This window comes from Meles meles, chromosome 13 (genome assembly GCF_922984935.1).
Source record: "Meles meles chromosome 13, mMelMel3.1 paternal haplotype, whole genome shotgun sequence".
In the NCBI taxonomy this organism is placed as follows: Eukaryota; Metazoa; Chordata; class Mammalia; order Carnivora; family Mustelidae; genus Meles; species Meles meles.
The window spans coordinates 666461-687638 of NC_060078.1; the positions used below are offsets into that span (position 1 = coordinate 666461).

The 21178-nt window shown below is 43.9% G+C and overlaps 1 protein-coding gene across 4 annotated transcripts in view; it reads left to right on the plus strand.

The window, feature by feature from the left end:
* RAB4A (RAB4A, member RAS oncogene family) overlaps positions 1-21178 on the plus strand; it is a 48834-nt gene that overhangs the window by 14407 nt on the left and 13249 nt on the right. The window contains exons 2-4 of one of the 4 annotated variants that reach the window (XM_046026916.1): positions 12283-12363; positions 14546-14660; positions 19643-19705. In XM_046026916.1, the coding sequence (XP_045882872.1) occupies positions 12283-12363; positions 14546-14660; positions 19643-19705 (259 nt within the window). Of the gene's footprint in view, positions 1-12282; positions 12364-14545; positions 14661-15165; positions 19132-19642; positions 19706-21178 lie in introns of those variants that run through there. The other 3 variants (XM_046026917.1, XM_046026915.1, XM_046026918.1) reach the window with 3 other exon arrangements.

Here is a 21178-nt window from a genome sequence, read left to right on the forward strand (position 1 = left end):
CCATTTGCTGTAGGAACTGTTTTGCAGTTGGATTGTTTGAGTTTATCCTGTGAAGTTTTGAGAGTTTTTTTTTGTTTTTTTTTTTGTTTTTTTTGTTTTTTTAAGTATACAATCTAAATGCTAGTCCTTTGTTGGATATATAATTTTTCAGTCTTTCCTTCCACTCTGTAGCTTATCTTTTCATTCTCCTAACAAAATTTTCTTTAAAATAAAAGAAGGATTTATTTGAGAGAGAGAGAGAGAGAAAGAGTGTGTGTGTGTGTGTGTGTGTGTGTGTGTGTGTGTGTACACACACAAGCAGGATGTATGGAGGGAGAGGGAGAGAGAATCTCAAACAGACCTTGCGACAAGCACAGAGCCTGACGTGGGGCTTGATCCCATGACCCCAAGATCCTGGCCTGAGCCAAAACTAAGAGTCAGATGCCCAGTCGACTATGCCACGAGATGCCCCCAAAATTTTCTACAAAGCAAAAGTTTTCAATTTTGACGAAATCCAATTTATACGTTTTTTCTTTCTCTGGGTTGTTTTTTGGAGTCAAGCTTAAGAACTCTTTGCTTTTCCATAGATACTAAAGGTTTCCCCCCAAATTTTATAGTATAATGTTTTGCCTTTAAGAGTGTGACCTATATTGAATTAATTTTGCATAAGGTATGAGACTCAAGTCATAGTGTCATTTTTTTCCCTTTATTGATATCCGGTTGCTTCCTCTCCACTTGTTGAGCAGGCTGTTTCTGGCGTGGAATTGTTTTTGCAGTTTTTTTTTTTTAAAGATTTCATTTATTTATTTGAGAAGATCACAAACAGCGGGGAAGGGTAGAGGAAGACGCAGGGCATCCAACACGGGCCTCAATCCAAGGACCCTGGCATCATGACCTGAGCCAAAGGCAGAAGCTTAACCAACTGAACCACCCAGGCATCCCTGTTTTTGCAGTTTTAAATTCTGTTGATGACTTAGTGTAGGTCTGCTTCTGGGTTCTCTGTTCTGCTCCATTGGTCTGTGTGTCTCCCAGCGTTGATACCATATAGACATCATTACTGCAGCTGCATAATGGGGTTCAGATCAGGGGACGTGATTCCTTAGCCTTTCGAGTTCTTTTGTCTTTCCATATAAATTGTAGGATAAGCTTGTCTATGCCAAAAGCCTTGCCAGAATGGTGATAAAAACTTAATAAACGTGTCAGTTTGGGGAGAATTGACATCTTTATTGTGTCTAGTCTTCTAATCTGGAACACAGTATATCTCTCCTTTATTTAGCTTTTGTTTTTGTTGTTTTTTCTGCTCAGCGTTGTATACTTACTAGCATTGAAGTCCTTCATGTATTTTGTTAGACTGACACCTAAGTAAATGTTTTTTTAAGATTTTATTTAAGAGAGAGAGAGAGAGAGCAGGAGTGCTCCCACAAGCAGGGGGCAGGAGCAAAAGGAGAGGGAGAAGCAGGCTCCCAGCTGAGCAGAGAGCTCCACACAGGACTGGATCCCCGGATCCCAGGACCGCGACCCAAGCCTAAGGCAGAGGCTTCACCGACTGAATCGGTGCCACCTAAGTGTATTTTCTGAGTGATTGTGAGTGGCATTATATTTTTAATTTTGATGCCCACATGTTTGTTGTTAGTATTAAAAATACAGTTGATTTTTATATTCTGTAATCTTAACCTTGATCAATTCACTTATGGGTTGTAGGAGATTTTTGGTTTGATTTTGTTTTTGGAGATTCCTTAATTTTCTTGTGTACAATCATATCACCTACCAGTATGAACAGTTTTATTTCTTCCTTTTTGATCTGTGTGCCTTTGTTTCCCTTTCATGTCCTATTTCACCAGCTGGAACTCACTGTGTGGTATTGAAAAATAGTGGTAAGAGCTGGCATTCTTACTGTGTTCCTGATCTTAGGGGGAAGTAGTCTCATCATTAAGTAGAAGATTAGCTGTAGGATTTTTTAAATGTTCTTTATCAAGTTGAGGAAGTTCCTCTCTGTCCACCCCCCCCCCCCAGCTTTATCACAAGCACGTGTTGACTCCTGTGAAATGCTTTTTCTGCACCAATCTGACTTCCCTTTTTTAGCCTATTAGTATTGATTTTGAAATATTGAACTGGCCTTTCACCTCTGAAATAAAGCCCACTTGGTCATAGTGTATAATTGTATTTATAAATATAAATATTAGTGAATTCTATTTGTTAGTATTTTATTAACTACTCAGAGATATTCTATAGTCTGTTTTGTTTCAATACTGTCATCTGGTATTTGGTGTCAGTGTAATAATAAGTATAAATATATATAAATAAAATTTTGAATATTCTTATGCTATGTAATATCATATATGTAATATGTTACATAACTTAATATGTACTTAATACATACTTATATTAACATATTACTTGTATATAGCATCTGAAACATCTTTAATATGTCAAATATATAATGTTAAAGTTTTTAAATAAACAAAAACATACAGTAAGTTAGGTAATAAATAGCAGCTTCCTAAAATGACTTGGGAAGGGTTCCCCCTTCTGTTTTCTCAAAGAGGTTGTATAGAATTGTGTTCTTTTTTAAATATTTGATATAATTCTCTAGTGAAACCATCTCAGCCTGAATATTTTTTGCGAGTTTTAAAGCTAACAATTCAATTTTATTAATCACTGTAGGACTCTTTAAATTTTGTCTGTTTTATGTTGAGTGAGCTGTGGTACTTTGTATTTTCAAAGAATTCACCCATCTCATCTAAGTTGTTAAACTAATGTGTGTGGAATTGTTCATGTTACCCCTTGGTTATCTTTCTGATGTCTGCGGGGTCTGCAGTGATTGCTGTTTACTTCCTGAAACCAACTGTTTGTGTCTTCTTTCCTTTACTTTTGTCAGTCTTAGTTGTATAAATGGATTAAAGGTAGCCCTCTACATCAGCCCCTATTTTGTTTTCTTCTTCACAGCAAGCTAGGACATTAGTTCAAAGTCTACCAGCACTACACTAAAATTCTTACACTCTAGGTTGCTTAAAATACAGCCCAAATAAGTATATTTTTAGCCATTTAGAGACTTCCTGCTTTGCATACCCTGTGAAATTAACACTCACCATCTGCTAACCTTTGATAAAAAAAACTCAGGGGCTATTAAAGACCTCAAGCCGCCGGCTGCCCACCAGACTGCTGAGTGACGTCGTGTGGACACATAAAGCCTTTCTCCAGACGCTTCTCCCTCAGAAGTCCCCTGCCCTTGTCCCCTTCTGGGCACCTTGTCTGGAAGCTCTCCTGCCGTGAGGGATGTCCCCTCCAGTGCAGCCTGTCAGAGTGCTGCCCAAAGGAAGTGGATTGTGCCATCTCCCAGTCATGTCTTTTTCCTGGATCAGCCCCTAATTCCTTGAACTCATCACAGTTTTGCTAGAAGTTTATCAGTTTTATTGATCTTCTCAAGGAGCCAGCTTCTGTCTCATGGATTTTCTCTTTTGTTCTTCTATTTTCAGTTTCATTGATTTCTGCCCCTTTTTATTTCCTTCCTTCTGCTTGCTTTAAGTTTATCGTACTCTTCTTTTTCTAGGTTCTTGAGGTAGGAATGTAGATAATCGACTGACACTTTTTTCCTAATGTATGCATTTAGCCTTCTAAAGTTTCCGCTCAGCAGTGCTTTAGTTGTATCCCACAAATTTTGATAGGTTGTAATTTCTTTTCCATTCAGCCCAATATATTTGTTTGCTTTCCCAGGAGACTTCCTTAAATTATAGATTATTTAGGGGCTCCTGAGTGGCTCTGTCAGTTAAGCCTCTGCCGATGGCCCTGGTCGAAATCCCTGGATCAAGCCCTACATCGGTCTCCCTCTCTGCTTCTCCCTCCCCGATTGCCCCTGCCAACTCATGCTCTCTATCTCGCTCTGCTCTCCCTTGCTCTCAAATAAATAAAATCTTTTTTTTAAAAAAGAGAGAAATCATAGGTTATTTAGAAATATGTTGGTTAGTATCCAAGTATTTGGAGATTTTCCTGTTGTCTTCATGTTACTGATTTCTACTTTGATTACATTGTAGTTAAGAGAACACATTCTTGTGTGATTTCCATTCTTTTAAATTTGTTGGGGTTTGTTTTGTGGCCCAAGATATAGTCTAACTTGATAATATGTCTCATGGGTCCTGGGAAAGAGTGTGTTCTGCTCTTGTTGGTGGAGTATTCTGTAAAAGTCAACTAGATCGCATTGGTTTGCTATGATTTTTTCCTTCTGTATCCTTGCTGATTTTTTCTCTAGTTCTCTCGGTTGTAGAGAGAAGGGTGTTGAGGTCTCCAACCGTAATTGTGGATTTGCCTGTTTGTCCTTTTAGTTCTGCCGGGTTTTGCTTGACATACACTTTATAGCTCTATTTTATTAGTTTCAGGTGTGGATTCCTGTCTTGCTGGTGGATTTATTCCTTTATCATTATGTAATAACCCTTTTGGTCTCAGGCAATCTTCCTTGCTATGAAGTCTGTTTTATCTGATAATAATAATGCTGTCCTTTGACTAATGTTGGCATGATACAGCTTTTTCCATCCTTTCATTTCAGCCTGCCTGTGTCATTCTAATCGAAGTGAGTTTCTTGTTGACAGCATATAGTCATGTTATGTTTTTTCATCTAATCTGCCAGTTTTCGTCTTTTAATTGGGATATTTATAGTTTCCATTTATTGTAATTATTGGTATATTAGGACACATTTTTGCCAGTTTTTAATCTGCCCTGTTTTTCATTTCTTTTTCCAGTGTTCCTGTGGTTTATGTGAACATTTTTAAGAATTCTGTTCACTTTATTTATATTTTTGAGTATATCTCTTTGTGTAGGTTTTTAAAGGGTTGTTCTGTGTGTTACATTACAGATACATTTCACAGTCTACTGCTGTCATCATTTTCTCCATTTGAGGGACATATAAAAACCTTACCTTCTTTCACATCTCTTTACTGTGTCCCACCTTTGATATACTTGTCTTAAATGTTTCCTCTCCTCATATTTAGAATCACATAACTGTTATCCTTTTTGTTTAAACTGCCAGATCTAATTTAGAAAGCTCAATAGGAGAAAAAGAAAAGTCTATTGTATTTATCCTTTTTTTTAAGTTTTTATTTAAGTAATCTCTACACCCAACATGGGACTCAAACTCATGACCCGGAGATCAAGAGTTGCCTGCTCTTCTGACGGAGCCAATCAGACGCCCGAACTTAGATGTGTTTTTGTTTGCCGTTGTCTTCCTTCCTTCCTGACATTGGAGGCTTCTTTTATCATTCACTTTCTGTTCAGAGAACTTCTTTACCTCTTTTAAACATGCTTTTAGGATTGGTCTGTTATGGACAAATTCTGTTAGAGTCCCCCCCACCTCACCCCGCCCCCAAGAATGTCTTGATTCTCCCTTCATTCCAGACGGTCATTTTCACTAGATACAAGATTATGGACAGAGAGTTTACTGTCAGCCCTTGGAAAATGTGCCACTTTCTTCTGGGCTCTGTGGTTTTTTGATGAAAAATCTGCTGTCATTTGAATTATTTTTATCTCTGGAGGCCAGCCATCATTTTCTCTGGCCTGTCATTTTCTCTGGCTGCTTTCAAGAACTTTTCTTTGTCTTTAGTTTTCAGAAGTTGAGTTATGATGTATGTTGGCATAGATTTATTTGGATTTGTCCTCAGCTTTTTGAATCTGGATTCCTGTCTGTTGCCAGATTTAGAAAGTTTTCAGCCATTGTTTCTTCGAGTACTTTTGCAACCTTATTCTCTTTTTCCTCTTCTTTCCTGACTACAGTGACACAAATATTAGAGCTTTTTTTTTTTTTTTTTTTTTTTAAATAGGATCAGGGTTCCTGAAGCTCTAGGCATACATTTTCAGTCTGTTTTCTCTTAGTTGTTTAGATTGGATACTTTCTATCATTTTGTCATCCAGTTCACAGATTGTTTCCACTGTCCCTTCAATCTTGCTGTATTTTTCAATCCTAAAAATACCATTTGGTTCTTTATATCTGTTATTTCTTCGATAAGATTTTCTCTTTGCCAAAGGTTTGTTTTTCATTTGTTTCAAGCATGTTTGTATTATTGAAATATTTTTATATTTAAAACTCTTTTAAAAGATTTTAAGTTGCTTTAAAATTTTTGTCATCCATTTCTTTTTTCTTTAAGGTTTTATTTATTTGTCAGAGAGAGAGAGAGAGAGAAAGCACACAAGCAGGGGGAGCAGCAGGCAGAGGGAGAAGCAGGCTCCCTGCTGAGCAAGGAGACTGATGTAGGACTCGATCCTAGGACTCTGGGATCATGACCTGAGCTGAAGGCAGACACTTAACCGACTGTGCCACCCAAGTGTCCCTTGTCATGCATTTCTGATATTTCTGTCATTTGGGCATTGGACTCTATTATCTTTTTTTCTTTCAGTTTGAGACCTTCCTGGTTCTCAGTATGTTGAGTGATTTTTCCCTTGAAGCCTGGACATTTTTTATATTATGTTACGAGACTTGAGATCTTTATTTAAATTGTTTATTTAACTGGTTTCCACTCTTGGGCACAACCTCGTTATTGCCAGGGGAAGGAGGAAGTGCATAGTCCGGGCTCGGCTTCTGTTGACTGTGCGGGGAGGGAGTGCTCCGTGTTACTGCTCGGTGGGGCCGAGAGCGCCCAGTTCCACGTCTCCCACACCACCACCACCACCACCACCACGGGGGCTCGGGGGCTCTGCTGACACTGTGGGGAGGGCTGGGGGCGGCTCATGACCAGCTACCGGGAATGAGAGTCTTGGCTCTGTGCTGCTACACCACCCTGCTGTAGTGAGGTTCTCCGGCCTCACTGGGGGACGTCTAGGCCCCCACTCCGTCTTTGCTGGCATGGGTCGGGGTGGGGTCCCAGATTTTCCTGTGCTGCTTGGCTGCAGTAGAGCCATTGATGTGTAAAAGTTTTTTCACTTGCTAGGCTGCCCTCACCTGGCTCTACAGCTACACAGAGCAGCTTTGGGGCAGGAGGTAGGAGGGGTGGGGCTTTTTAAAATCTTCACCCGTTTCCATTTGCAGATTGCCAGCTTGTTCAGCTCCAGGTCTCGGGTATGTGAGGCGGAAGGAAAACCCGAAGAACTCACCCGTGTCCTTTCTCAGGCCCCAAGGTCCCTGGCCAGTCTGCCTTCTTAGCTACACTTTCAAAGTCTCCTTATGTTGCTCTTATATGTACTGTCTAGTGCCTTAGGTTGTACTGAGCAGAGAGAAGTACTTCCGTCTCAGCTTCTGGAAGCAGAGGTATACCTTGGCCTTGAGTATCATTTTTGTACATTGCATTCCACATTAGAGAGTTTTTGATTTTGTGCTCCTCCTCTCAACACTGTGATTATCTCACTGCCTTCTGACCTTTGGGATAAGGAACCTAATTTCTTTATAGGGAATTTTTCCGTTCTTCCTGATTGCCTTCATAGTCTTAGTTCTTCCATTTCACTATGATGATGATGTGTTTAGGTGTGGACTTACTCTTATTTATCCTTCTCATTGGTCACAGTTATTTTGGATCTGATAGTCCCTTTAATTCTGTTGAAATTCTGAGGCATGATTTTTTTAAATATTGGCTCTATACTGCATTCCCTATTTTCCCATTCCCAAACACCAATTAGAACTGTATTTGGACCTTTTCCTTTAATCCTCCATGTTGCTTAAACCCACATAGTTTCCTCTCCTCTCAACTCTTTGTTCCGCCTTCTGGTAACTTTCTTCTGTCCCTATTCCAGTTAAATTTTCTCATTTTTGCTGATTCCTTTTTTTTTTAAGCCCATCCATTCACTATTTAATTTTAAAGACTGCAATTTTTATCTCTGGACACATTCTAGAAATCTACCTATTTTTTCATATTACTTTATTCTTATAAATTCAGTTCCTTTTTTATGGTATTTGTCATCTTGGGTAGACATTTGACCCATGAATGACACAGGCTTAAACTGTACATGTCCACTTCTACGTGAATTTTTTTTTACAGTACAGTGATGTAAGTGTGTTTTCTCTTCATTATGATTTTCTTAGTAACATTTTTTTAGCTTGCTTTATTGTGAGAATACAGTATATAATATATAACATAGAAACTATGTATTACTCTACTTACGTTATCAGTCTAGAGTGGACTATTAGTCAAGAGAGGACTGTTAGTAGTGAAGTATTTGGGGAGTCAAAGTTGTATGTGGGTTTTTCAGCTGCACAACATGGGATGGGGGAGGGGAGTAGTGTCAGTGCCCCTCACCCCTATGTTGTTCAAGGATCAACTGTACTTTTTTAGGTTCTTTTTTTTTTTTTTTAAATCAAATTCTTGGAAGTGTAATCTGTCTGCAGGTGGTGGACTCGTGAGGGATTGTTTCCTTGAGTGTCTTGTAATTTTAGATTGTGAGCTCATCTTCAAGGAGCTGTAAATGTGAGAATCCTTCCAAATGTCCTTCCAAAGTAATTCTTCCAGGCGTCCTAGTCATGTCACTTTCATTCTTATTGTTGCTCAGTTCTTGACCTGGAGGTTCATTGTGCACATGTTTATGTAAATTTGAATTTCAAACCCACCTGTCTTACCAGCCCATGATCAGTCTTCAAAGGGAAATGTTTTTCCCATTCGTTAAAGAGGCCAGGCAGAGTGAAAGAAGTCTCCTCATCTCCCTGAGCTAGTGAATAGATATTTTTCCTCCAGCCTACCCTTTCACTTCAGGCATAGTCTTGAGGAGAACTCAGAGTTAGCTCTCTACTCCCTCCTTCGCATGGGCACAAGCTCTTATGCTCTGTCCCATATACATTTTACAGTCAATACTGACACATCTGGGCCCCTATTGCTTTTTTTCTGTTTCTTTTTCCCAAGCATCTAGAATTTTCCTTTCTTTCCTAAAAGCTCAGCTGTGCTTTTTTTTAATGTGGTGTGTTTTATCCAGCATTTCTAGATGTTTGACCCAAAAGCGTTTTCAAACAAAAAGATTTTCTACTAAAGTACGAATACTTACCTGTTTGAGCTTACAAAATGTAGAGTATGAAGAGTTTGTTGGAGGGGTTCCTGGGTAGCTCAGTTGGTTAAGCATCTGACTCTTGGTTTCAGCTCAGGTCATGATCTCAGGGTCATGAGATCAACCCCCGCATCAGGCTCTACATTCAGAGGCTGAGTCTGCTTGAGATTCTCTCCCTCTCTGCCCCTTCCCCTGCTCTCTCAAATAAATAAATAAATCTTTTAAAGTTTGTTGGAGGAATTTTTACATATGGAAATTACATGTCTTCCTTGTCTTTTGCCCAGCAAGGTGCAGTTCAGTGGATATGTTACTCTTTTGTCTGTTGGAGCTTTGGTACAATCTAGATAACAGTTACCACAATAAAGTGCATTTAAGCCAAACTTCCAAAGCAGAAAATAACAGTGGAACAAGAATCAAGCCAAAGTCCATGTCTAGATATGTGAGTTTTGTTCCAGGATCACATAGATTTGTGATACTCATTTTTCTATATACATACGAAACATAAAAATATTTCCATTTGCATTTAGAAATTCTTTTTGTTCTCAGTATTTCCTGGTCACTACATATTGGCAGCATCTTTATTTGGCTCTCACATTTTTCTGTTGGGCAATGTATATGGTTGACTCTTGAGCAACAAAGGGATTAAGGGCACCAAACCTCTGCAGAGTTGAAAACCTGCATATAAATTCTGACTCCCCAAGAACTTAACTCTTAATATCCTACTATTGTCTGGAGTCTTACTGATAACATAAACAATCACTTAGCACATATTTCTGATGTATTATATAACATATTTTTACAATAAAACAAGCTAGAGAAAAGAAAATGCTATTAAGAAAATCACAAGGAGTTAGGCGCCTGGGTTGCTCAGTCGGTTAAGCGTCCCACTCTCGGTTGCAGCTCAGGTCATGGTCTTGTGGTTGTGGGACTGAGCCCTGAGTAGGGCTCTACACGCAATGTGGAGTCTGCTTCACATTCTTTCCCCCTCCTCATCTGTTTCTCCCTGCTTTTGCTCTCTCTCAAATAAATAAAATCCTTAAAGTCACAAGGCAGGGGCATGTGGGAGGCTCAGTCGGTTAAGTGTACAACTCTTGGTTTTTTGTTTTTTTTTTTAGATTTTATTTATTTATTTGACAGAGAGAGATCACAGGTAGATAGGGAGGCAGGCAGAGAGAGAGAGAGGGAAGCAGGCTCCCTGCCGAGCAGAGAGCCCGATGCGGGACTCGATCCCAGGACCTGAGATCATGACCTGAGCCGAAGGCAGCGGCTTAACCCACTGAGCCACCCAGGCGCCCCACAACTCTTGGTTTTGACTCAGGTATGAGCTCAGGGTCATGAGATCAAGCCCCCCATTGGGCTCCACACTCAGCGCAGATTCTTCTTGAGATTCTGTCTTTCCCTCTCCCTCTGCCCCTTCTTGTGAGTGGCTCTCTCTCTCTCTCACTCTCAAATAAATCTTTTTTTAAAAAGAAAGAAAATCACAAGGAAGAGAAAATACAGGTATAGTACTGTCCTGTAAAAAATTCTCATGTATATGGAACCATGTAGTCATTCAAGGGTCAACTTTACAATGTATTGGGCTTTGTATTTTAAATAGAAGAAGATATTGAACAAGACTGAGAAATTCCAGGGTTTCCATTTTAACCTGGCAATCTTAACCTTTGATTTCTTAGGTTATAAAAGCTGTTCAGTGAACATGATTAGATTTGGCATGTTTTGTTTTGTGTGCATGTGTTGTAAAATTACATAAGAGTTGCCACTTTCCCCATTTTTAAGTCTACAGTTCATTTGTATAAGGACATGCACATTGTTGACAACCACAGTCTATCTCCAGAACTTTTCCATCTTTCCACACTGACACTCATACCTCCTCACCGCCCCCCCACTTCCCCAGGCACTGGTGGCTGCGATTCTACTTTCTGTCCCCGAATCTGACTGTCTAGGTACATTATATAAATGGAATCATACAGTGTTTCTCCTTTTGTGACTGGAATGTTTCCCTTAGCGTAATGTCTTTGAGGGTCAACCTTGTTGTGACATGTGTCAGAATTTCCTCATTTTCAAGGCTGAGTAACATTCCAGTGTATGTTTATGCCGTATTTTGTCTATCCATTTATCTGTAAATGGGTTGCTTCTTTTTGGCTGCTGTGATCACGAATGTGGCATGCTTTAAAAACATGTGGTAAGAAGCATAAAACTTGATATGGTTAAATGCTGACAATTCTGAAATCATTGTCCTGTAGGTTTATTACCTGTAACCATGGGAAAATCATGAGAGGTTAAATAGGCTTCATCTCTGAGTGATGGTGAATATAGTTCCAAAGAAACAGGGCTAGACTGAATGTCAGCAAAGAAATAGGCCATTTGGACTTACGTTGGGGAGAGAGGAGCCAGGGCCAGGTGAGCTTGGTCTGGGTTTGGAAAGGTGTGTGGAGGTAACATTTTCACAGGTGCAAACCAGGGAACCAGGGACAGACCAGGGCCTTCAGGGCCACAGAATGAGTCCAGCAGCAGGGGGTGTGGGGTGTGGAGGGCTCGTGATGGTGGGGTTCTGAACAAGGTGTGAGGGAGGGGTGGGGGAGGGAGTGGGTCCTCTCAGCTCCTGGTCTCAGCAGAACTAAAGTTCTTTGCTAACAGAAGAAGCAAAATTAATCATTAAGGCCACGTGGGGCTACTGATGGTACATCATGCTAATTTAATTAAAATCTTACTGGAGAGTCTTCATTTCCATTGTATGGAAAATAATATTCCAAATTAAATATATTACTTGTATAAAGAAGAAAGGAAGAATTCTTTCTACACTGAGTGAGACAAATCTCCCACTTCGAATACTGACCCAAACTTGGCTTACACTGTCCTTCCCACAAGTCACAGATAAGGGAATAGAAGCGAGACCACAAAAAATCTTCAGGGGTCGGGGAAACATACCTGTTTTTAAAAAGAAGAAGGGAGTGGACTTCTCAAAGCCTAGAAGTTTCCCAGGGCTTTTCTTTTGTACAGAAAACTCTTGAAATTTCTAGACTATTTTTGTCACTGCTTATACATATTTCTTTGAATAGTGACTAGCAAAGGGACAGATTTTATTCGCTACAAGAATAGTCTTCAAACTTCCGATATCAAAGGAAATTGTCCCAAGAGCGGAATTCAGAAAACCACTGAGAGTTGGCATATGTGCCCAATACCAAAAAGGTGAAAAGATGAGTTGACATGTTTTTTGTTGTTTTCACAGAATAGTTGCCTCTTTTTTCTGTTATATTAACATGGAAGATTTTGCTAACTTTTTTTGATCATAGTCTAAGGATACATTTGTAGCACATGTTTTAAAGTTATTTTTCATGATGTCTTTTTGTTTTTCAGATTTTTTGTTTAAGTTCTTGGTTATTGGAAATGCAGGAACTGGCAAGTCTTGCTTGCTTCATCAGTTTATAGAAAAAAAATGTAAGTGACATCAGATGGTCCATGTTTCATGCATGTCTTCCCCTGAGAGTGCTTTCTTGCTCAAATTTGTTTATAGCAAAACTTCTGAATATTATTTCAGGAAAAAAGTTATAGTTTAAAAGTATGTTAAAATCATATTAAAAGTTTATGTTATATTAAGCTTCTAGCAGTATGACTGAGTTTTTTATTAAGTTATTTCTGTTTTATGGTGGTTCATTGTTCAATATATTATCATACTGTCCATTTTCCAGATTCTCTAATACATTCCAGATATCAAAATACAACATAGTGAGGCGGAAGGCCACAGAGGACTTTCCTGCCGTGACAGGGAGCCGCCCAGGAAGCCCGAGTAGTACATTGTAGATAAAAGTCCTCTTGGCTCCTCCGTGGCCTTGTACTATAGTGAAGGTGGTTATTGTCATCGGTTCTGTTTTGTAGGTTTAGGAAACAGGTTTAGAGCAGTTGCGCAGGTCCCCTAGAGTTGGTTAGACTCAAGTCTAGGTATTTTGACCACAGACCTGTCTTTTTGCCACTGACTTGCACTGTTTTGGTAAGGGAAGTTGAATATTTTATTCCAAGGAGTATCAAAGACTTGTAAGTTGAAAGACCCTTAAAGTGAACAGTGGGTTTACAATCATGGAAGGGTCGTGGAGGATGACCTACTTCACGGCAGGCGGGTGAAGACACAAAAAATAATGAATTTCACGTGCCGCATGTGCACCTACGTGGTGGTGGGTCACGTGGGGAAACAGACAGCGGAGGGAGTCCTTGGCAAGGAGCTTTGAAGAATGCTATCAGAACGTATTCTGCTACTTCCGTGTTCATTGTCCAAGAGCTTGTTGGGACCTCTGTCTCGTGACACGGAGCCTGCACGGGCTAGTCACAGAGCCAGTCCTCAGTGAATGTATCAAGTATTTCCTCACTGGGCGGTCCAGGTCTCTTCCCAAGGTGCCAAGACTGCACTGTAGCATCTCAGAAAGAAGTGCCCCGAGGACGCTGGGCACAGAACCCACCCGCCTGTCTTTGTGTCCGCTCCCTGTGGCGGTCTCTCCCTTGACAGTCCTCCCCTAACTCCTCACCACAGCAACGTGTGTGTTGGGTTAGTCTGCGTGGTCTGCGCATGATGGGAAAAGGTTCCACTTGACTGGTCCTGTGGCTGCGCTGTAATCAGGACGCCCTTGGACTTCAGCCATCAACTTCTGATGCTTTTACTCCGAGGTTTCTCGATAGCTTGACTTCTAGAATGTCCGCACTAGTTCCCCGTCCTCGGACGGGCTGGTGTGGTCAGTATTAACTGGTCAGTCCTGCACCCCTGGCCCCAGGAAACACTCAGCATACCTCAGGTGGCATTGGTGATTTCTAGCACACTTAGATTCTGCCCTGCGGCAAAAAAGTGGAGGTCAGTCATGGGCTGTGTCGCCGTGTTATTAGTGATAACTCGGTTCTTCATCCCCCACAAGGGCTTTTCTCACAGACAGTTCATTCCGGGTGGGTTTAGCGAGCTGCTCCTTTTGCCTGCTTCTCATAGAGATAGCATTGACTTCTTCAGCAAATTCATTCCAGATTACTGTCACACAACCACAAATTCGTGGAAGCTCAACAGCTATAATGTGCTCAGAATTTTTGTTGTTCGGTTTTGTTTTATTTTGTCTGTCTTTTCCCCTTTTTCCTTTAATCTTTGGTGTTCGTCAGGTTCCTTTTGGGGGCTACAGTCCTTTTCCTTCCCTTTTATTTCTTTGGAATATTTATCCATCCGGGTAGTGGAGACAGTCACCACTCAGTACTGACAGTCACACCTCAGTGACAGACCTGTCCCTGGGCTGTCAGCCCTTCAGATTGGCCCCCAGGTACTTTATGCCGTCCCCACGTGTGAGTGTCCTCGCAGGGAACAGGTGGCTGTGACTGTCTGTGGCATGGCCCCCTCCAGGCCTAGGCTTTACAATGGATGGTTCGCTCTAGGGGTTTTGTGAAAAAGCCTTATCATCTCCTCTGGAGTAGGAACTGTATGTGTCTTCTGTTTATAAAACAGTGTGTGCTTCTTATCAGCTGACCACTGGAGAAATGAAAGGCTACAGTAAATTACATTTCCATTGACTTTAGCCCTTGATTTTGCTTATTTAAATCTGTAAGTCTGTTTCTTTAATGTTCTCAAATTAAATATCTTGTTCTTTTTCTCTTTCAGTCAAAGATGACTCAAATCATACAATAGGAGTGGAATTTGGTTCAAAGATAATAAATGTTGGTGGTAAATATGTAAAGTTACAGATATGGGATACTGCAGGCCAAGAACGATTCAGGTAGCTTTCTCTCTAATGTAATTAAAATATTCGAAAATTGGATTTGAAATAACCAATTATCGTCTCTTTTTGTGTACATATATATAGTCTCCGCCTTCCCTGCACAGATTTCGGAAACTTCACCTCCGGAAGCTTTAAGATAAGCCAAAAGTCGAGTTTTCTCCATGCAGAATTGATTTACTAAAGAATGCATTAGAGTCTCTCGAGTGAATGCACTCTCCTGTGGAGGCTGATTTATTCTTTGGGACTCGTGAGTCCATTAGAGGGTGTGGTATTGTATACTCTACAGTACACTTTAGATTGAGATGAAGGCAAAGTAATAGCACAGCAGTTTTTTTTTTTTAAGATTTTATTTATTTATTTGACAGAGAGAGGTCACAAGTAGACAGAGAGGCAGGCAGAGAGAGAGAGAGGGAAGCAGGCCCGCCGCTGAGCAGAGAGCCCGATGCGGGACTCGATCCCAGGACCCTGAGATCATGACCTGAGCTGAAGGCAGCGGCTCAACCCACTGAGCCACCCAGGCCCCCGTAGCACAGCAGTTCTTCTCTTCACTTTTACAGGAGAATTTTCAAAAACCTCTTTGGGCATTTTTGTTTTGTTTTATGTTAACTAGAGCATGTTCTGTTGGTTGACAAGCATCCGACCAAATACTCCATCCTGCACGTTTTTGTTACACTACAGCCGTAGCTGGTGTTTGGAAGGATGAGCCCGGATCACTGCAGAGGATTACATGTTTCATATTCTGTAACTACTAAAGCAGGGAAGTGGATTAGTATTTTAGTTGTGGTTTTTGAACAGATACTCAAAGTCAGAACAGATATGCAGTTTTAAAACTTAGGTAAGTAAAACTCACTCTCACTGGTAGCATTAAAGTCAGGTGTATATTGTATTTGAAATGGTCAATAATTGCTTCAAAAAATTTTAATCACAGTTATTCTTCTGGAACCACTGATTAAACACTGTGGATTCAAGCCAGACTTCATGTTTTTTCCCTCCAAACCCTTACTAAAATGACTGCAAAACAACTGAAATGTCATTTACTCACAAAGACCTAGAAAGGGAGAGTACATAATGATGATGAAGCGATTTCCCCCCAAAACCCCAAATGTCCGTGATCCGGAATGGATGCTGAGTGCCTGACAGCTGAGGGAGCTGCATCGTCAGGGCCTGTCGTGGGGGAAGGGCAGCAAGCGGGGGCTGCATCCTCCTGCTGAGTCCCAGAAAAAGTCAGGATGTGGGAGCCTCAGGTTCTGCAGGAGGGAGGGTTCAAGTGTTTATGTCTGCTGTGTCCGCACCCGCAGGAGGAGAAGTGCAGTCTCTGAGTTGAAATAGGGTCAGGACTCAGAAGTCCTAAGGCCAGCAGAGGGCAGGTATGAGGGAAGGACGAGAAAAGGGAAATTTGTGCAAGTCTGTGACCCCAAGCCTCTCCCCACTTCTTCCCAGTTGCCGGCGTCCGGGTGTGTATGTGATCTCAGGCAGGGGAAACAGTTTTTCTCTCCAGAAAAATGAATAACTCGAGAGGAAAGGCCAAAATACACAAACGTGTTGGGTCGCCCAGTAAAGCAGCGCACTCACTGTGCTCTTCCACCAAAGACATGAGGTCCCAGAGGTACCGGGCCACCTCACACCAAATGTGTGAGTGGATGGGGGACAGTCCCAGCTCGTATGTATCACATGACATTTTGGAGGACAGGGAAGAACTGAAGATACAAACAGATCCCAAGGGGAAGAGCAGCAGTCCCACTGAAGGACGAGCAAGAGGAATGGTGTTATACTGTTCTGCAGCAACTTGCCTAAGCTCGAAGGCACTGAAGCCCTCCTACCTCAGCGTGGAAAATTCCTCTCCAGCCGAAACACCAAGCTTGGCCAAACTGTCAATCAAGTGTGAGAATTAAGGCAGAAGAGCTATAGATATTCAAGAATAGGGGAAACAAAAGCCATCTTTTCATGTATTCTTAGAAATTACAGGAGGATATCCTTCGTCAACACAAGGAATAAACCCTGAAAGAGGAAGGTGAAGTCCAGCCAACAGGGGACCTGGCTGGGGAGGCGAGCCAGGGCAGGGGGCAGCGCGGCCGTCAGGCAAGGGTGCTGCCCGACGGGAGGAGGAGGAGATGCAGGGAAGGGGCGGGGAGCGTACGAGTGAGCTAGATTCTTGTCAAAGCAGGAAGGCAGTAAGCCCTGAAACTCGTAAGTCAAATGGTTTCACAAGCATTTTATAGAAAGACGGAAGCAAATACCAAGAAGACAAAACTAAGATCCATGAAAGCAGGGACATTCGTGTTTTGTTGTTGTTGCTTCTCCAAAGCCCAGGGTAGAATGTGGCACATGGACGTTCACCATGTATTCCATGAATGACCGCATTTAGGAAATCAGTCAGCTCTGAAGACGGCCTTGGGGAGTGGGGCTCCCGGGAAGACTGCGGCAGGAGACCAGACTGCAGCGTTGGGCCCATTAGCGGTCTTTGCTTTTCAGACAAGGCGGCTGTATTACTTTGAGAAAATTAAGTACCTCAGAAGAGTACTTTTCTTAAGCATTTAGCTTGTATACCAGCATAATTTATCAGACGGCATGTGTCAAGGTGAGGTAAATGACAGTGAAGTCAACGACTCAGCATGGGTGTAACTTAGTTTCTCTTGAGGAGAACCCTTACGTACCTTTCTCTAGAAACCTGCTAGTTTCTAGAAACTAAAATGGAAAAAAAGTTGCCTCTTCACGTATGTGGAAAAGAAGCCTCACTCCAACTTGGAGAGGGAGCCCCAGGAAGAACTCGCCATCTGGTCCTGCTCGCGCGGTGCCTGTCTGCCATTTCTTAGAGCGTGTGCCCGCCTGCAGAGCGGTCTAGAGGTGGAAAGGGGAAGCTTCAGGCTACCTATCTGCCTTTGGAGTTTAGGAGCTAAAAATACATTGAGAAAGAGCTGCATTTTTCAAAGTATCGAAGTCATAATGGGTCCTTCTGCTTATTTTTGAATTTGATCAGGGCCCCAGTTCTCTTTTTGCCCTGAAGGGAAGCAGTGTTCTGTCGTTCCCCTTTTCTGACTCCAGATGGGGGGGGGCGGGGTTTCCTGTACCAGTTCTCCAGTTCTTCGTCATCAAGTCTGTGGCCAATCAGAACCAGTTCTGATTCTGGAGTTAGCAGCAGGCCGCAGAGGCTAAGGGCACCATCCCGAGAGCTGCTCCACTTCATCCAGCAGTCGCAGGCCCCGTGACCTATCCCCAGGCTCAGCAGTTTGTAGAGTGACTCACAGAACTTAGGAAAGCACCGTATTTGCTGCTGCCGGTTCATCACAAAGGGCAGAACCCAGGAGCAGCCAAATGCAAGAGCTGCATGGGCGCTGCTGTGGGAGTTGAGTGCTGAGCTCCCAGGCCGTCTGCGGGCGTGCTACCCTCCCAGCACCCGCAAGTGTTTACGAATCAGAACTCTCTGACCTCCATCATTTAGGGGTTCTTACGGAGGCTTCAGGAGGTAAGCAGGACTGATGAAATCGTTGCCCCCTGGAGACTGAACTCAGTCTCCAGCCCCTGAGCACCGAGAGCACTGTAGGTCTTGATGAGGAACTGGCTTGCTCAGGAGAATGGACCGAGGGACCCAAGTGGCAGTGGGGACATGCATGGTAGTGGGGCCACCAGGCACAGGTGACTGCAGGAGTCCAGCCAGAGACTCAGTGGTCTGGATTATGAAGATGCAGGACCTGCACAATATCAGCTGTGTTCTGTTAGTGAGACAGAACCCGACTCATGGGTCCAGCATGGAGATGGGCAAAAGAGGAGGCGAGGGTAAACGCGGCGCTTTCTGGCAGTATAAACAGGGTTGGTGGTGCCCTCCTCCGCCCCAAACCAGGATGGACCTGCCGCCTGGAAACCAGAGTGCTCAGTCTTACACATGGGACGCGGGACCCGTTCAGGAGGCAGTCGTATGGAGACGTGGAGGCCATGGCTGGATCTTACAGAAGCAGTTTGGGCTCAGGAGGACGTTGGAGTCAAGGTGTGAGGAGGAAAGAGAGCGCAGGACTGAGCCCCAGCACTGAGGAGGTCCGGTACAAACAAGGCAGGCCCGGAAGAGCGACCCAGAGCTCGAGGAGGAGGGCCGGCCAGTGAGAGAGGAGGCGGCTGTGGCTGCAGAGGTGGAGCGAGGCGGGGCTCAGGGGTGAGGACCAAGAAATGCCGCCGGGCTCAGAGCTGGGAGTAAGGGACGCAGACACCCGAGTGGAGGGGAAGAGAGGGCGATAGCAAAGATGACTCTCGGGAGGACTTCGGACCCAGAGCAGAGCTGTGGAAGGACAGTGCTGCGTATCTTCTTGTGTTTTAAGACGGGAGGCACCAGAGCACACGTTATGTTGCTAATGGGGAAAAAATCCAACAGAGAGGGAGAGACCGATAATGCAGAGGAGACAGTGTCAGTGAAACTAACCCGCAGGACGGGGGAACAGCTGAGACGCTCGGAGGCACTCGGTGCGGATAGGTACACTAGGTAAAGCCCTGTTTCCTTGGTAGTAAGCGGGGAGTGGCTGGAGGGAAGTCCTGGGGGGCGGGGGTGGCTGTGGGTGCCTGGTTGGAAGATGAGCGTATTCTCGTCCGAGGGCTTTCCCTGGGAAAGAGTAGGGGGCAGCTGTGCAGGGGTCTGGGGGAGACCGGAACCCCCAGAGGGAGCAGAGTAGGGTGGCTGAGCGCTTAGTGGCCACCTAGCTCTCCAGAGTACTGCTCCTCTCCCGCCAAGTTCAAAGATAACCTCGAGTTCTGTGGGAGAGCTTCATCTCCCTGTTCGAAAATGTCCTTTTTGTCTCAGTGCAACGTCCCCAGCTCCCCAGTGTTTCTGTGACATGATTTCAGACAGAAGAGCCCCCTTACACTCAGATGTCTGAACCGTTTCTGTTTGAAGCAACATCTGTCCCCATGTCGAGGTTTACCCAGAAACATGGGTGACGGTGCTCAGTAGGAGGGGTCCCGATTGGCCAGAAGTCAAAGCCGTGTGATTCTTTCAGGTCTGTGACGAGAAGTTACTACAGAGGCGCCGCAGGAGCTCTCCTCGTCTATGACATCACCAGGTAATACGCACTCCCCGCAGGAGAGGCAGCTGGGGGCTCTGCTCCCCGAGTCCCGTCTTCCCGAGGTGCACCTGCGTGTCTTGTGTGTGCCCTGTGGCTGGGAATCTGGAGTCCCCTCAGCCCTCTCATTCGGGGTCTTAGAGGCGATGGAGGCAAGCCCTCCCCTTGCTTACCCGGTCAGGAAATCTGCGGGTGAGGTTCGAGATACATAAAGCATCCCTGGGGTGTGGATTTTAGCACAGTGCTTTGACATACTCCTCCAGGCTCACGGGGGAAGCTTACACGTGGTCAGTGAGTAGGAGTAATGGGCCCTGTTGAGTGTTGAGGGCACAGGCTCTGCGCTGCAGTTGCCTGGGTTCAAGTCTCAGTTCCAGGTCGGTAGCTGTGTGGTGTCCTCGGGCGAGGCGCTCTCGCATCCAGACTTCAGTTTCCCTGTTCCGTGCAGTTGCGCTGATTGTGCTGCACTCACGAGATTTCCTGGTTGGTAAATTGGTTAATAGGAGGCTCGCGACACGTGCTAAGAATCTGCGTGCGCTGTCCTGTGTGTGGCTGTCACTCACACATCACGAATTAAATTAATTCAGTTCCTTGGTCTCGCTTGCCCCCTCTCAGGTGCTCAGTGCCCACATATGGCGGGTGGTTGCTGTATTGCACAGTACAGGTCCTAGAACATTCTCGTCCTTGCAGAAATCCCAGCAGACAGCGCCGATCTCAGTGTTTGCTGACACCACCTGAAAAACAGCATCTCTGCCCTATCGTCCGGTGGCTGTCTGGGTGGGAACTTGCACAGCCGAGAGGGTCACCCTTGTGCTGTGACACACCCCCCGTCTGCATGTTCAGGATGAGGCACACTAACCGGGAGGTGGGCAGCTGCTGGCCCAGTCCCCCTGCACTTGCTCAGGTGGTAAAAGGCTCAGCCTGCTCATGTTCGAGGTCATGAGGCTGTCTAGGGGTGCCGGCAGGACGGACGTATCCCCGGGTGTGTCTGAACTGAAAACATCCCCTGGAGTTCCACAGGCCTGGGCAAGCCCTCCCTCTGCCGCTGGCTGCTGGTGTGCCTTTGGGCAACTTAACTAAACTCTCTGGGCTCAGGTTTCTCATGGAAAAGCGAGTTACAGTGTATGTCACAGAGCCCTTAGAAAGAATGTGGTAAATCCTACAAAACAAAGTACCACCGCACTGCGCAGAGCTGGTGACTGGCAGCGGTTGGCTCTCCGGTCTTGCTTACCCATGTTGCACGTAACGGCGCTGAGACTTAAGAGTTCAGTAGATATTTGTACAACGAGTAAATGAATGTCTGTTTCCTTTTCCACCTTGACTGGGCAAAAACAAACAGCAAAACCTCTGACTCGCGGTTTCATTTTTCTGGAAACAGAACAATCCAGCCCCGCTAGGTGTACTGTGGTTGGGCCTTCAGGCTTCCTGCGCTAGATTCAGGCTTGTCGGCGTTACCCTGATGTGTGCAAAAGCGGC